This window comes from Nicotiana sylvestris, chromosome 11, assembly GCF_000393655.2.
Source record: "Nicotiana sylvestris chromosome 11, ASM39365v2, whole genome shotgun sequence".
Classification (NCBI taxonomy): Eukaryota; Viridiplantae; Streptophyta; class Magnoliopsida; order Solanales; family Solanaceae; genus Nicotiana; species Nicotiana sylvestris.
The window spans coordinates 21320001-21321204 of NC_091067.1; the positions used below are offsets into that span (position 1 = coordinate 21320001).

At 40.7% G+C, this 1204-nt stretch overlaps 1 protein-coding gene across 1 annotated transcript; it reads left to right on the plus strand.

The window, feature by feature from the left end:
* The first annotated feature begins 483 nt into the window (after positions 1-483).
* LOC138880803 (uncharacterized) lies at positions 484-798 on the plus strand. Its single transcript, XM_070160981.1, has one exon. It carries the CDS (start codon positions 484-486, stop codon positions 796-798), a length of 315 nt encoding a protein of 104 aa, XP_070017082.1.
* Positions 799-1204: the final 406 nt, after the last annotated feature.

Here is a 1204-nt window from a genome sequence, read left to right on the forward strand (position 1 = left end):
TTGAAACGCATGGAACATCCATTTGAAACTTGGAAAGACATATGGGGCAACTTGCTAATCTATTGTCTGAGAGGGTTCCAGGAACTCTCCCTGTTGATACTGAAAGAAATAAAAAAAATAAAATAAATGCAGTGTCTTTGAGAAGTGGGCACGTATTGAAGGACCCCACTGAAAAACAAAAAGATGAGTTGATTGAAGGACATGTAGAGATTGTGGAGAAGCATAAAAATAGCAACAGTCAAGAAGGTGAAGTGAGGGTAGATCCAAATGATGGTCTAAAGAAGAAAGGGATGACTAGAGCTCTGAAAAAGAAGAAGGATGGGAATTCAATGAAAGATGAGACTGAAGAGAGTAAATATATGTCTGCTCTACCTTTCCCTTAGAAACAGAGAAGAGATAAGCTGGACAAACATTTTTGGGCATTTTTTAGATGTGCTCAAGCAGGTGCATGTTAATCTACCTTTCACAAAGGTGCTCTCGTAGATGCTAGCCTATTCTGAGTTCCTGGAGGAGATGTTGTCCAATAAGCATAAAGTGGAAGAGACATCGGTTGTCAATCTCACAGAGCATTGCAGTGCCATTCTACAAAATACGCTCCCTCAAAAGTGTGAAGATCTAGGGAGTTTTACTATACTTTGCTCTTTAGGAAGTACCAAATTTGAAAAATCTTTGTGTGATTCAGGTGCTTCTATTAATCTTATGCCTTTGTCCATTTTTAGGAAATCAGAGGGAGACATTGGAGAAATCAGATCTATACCTATGTCTTTGCAGCTGGCGGATCAGACCACGATCATATAAGAAGGAATAGTGGAAGATGTGCTAGTTCGGGTGGATAAATTTGTGTTCCCTGTGGACTTCATCATGGTGAATATGGAAGAAAATAAGGAGGTCCCTCTGATTTTATGGAGACCTTTCTTGTCTACTAGCAGAGCTATTGTGGACATTCAGGAGAGCCAACTCATGCTAAGAGTGGGGGAAGAAAAAATGGTATTCGAGATGAGTGAAGCAATAGGGGCACCTAGAGACAAGTCGACTGCACAGTCTGAATCTAGAGAGAGTAAACCTGATAAGTGTGGGGTGTACCCAACGAAGGTAGAAAAGAACTTTCAACATGGATATGTGCACTGGATCAGGCGTGTAAAGTGGATCCCGACTTCGATTCAGACCCACACTAGATGATTCAAGAGAGTTTTCTTTACCTCTT

Excerpts from the sequence above, each read along its gene's own strand:
- LOC138880803 (XM_070160981.1), top strand. The coding sequence starts at position 484 with ATGCTAGCCTATTCTGAGTTCCTGGAGGAGATGTTGTCCAATAAGCAT.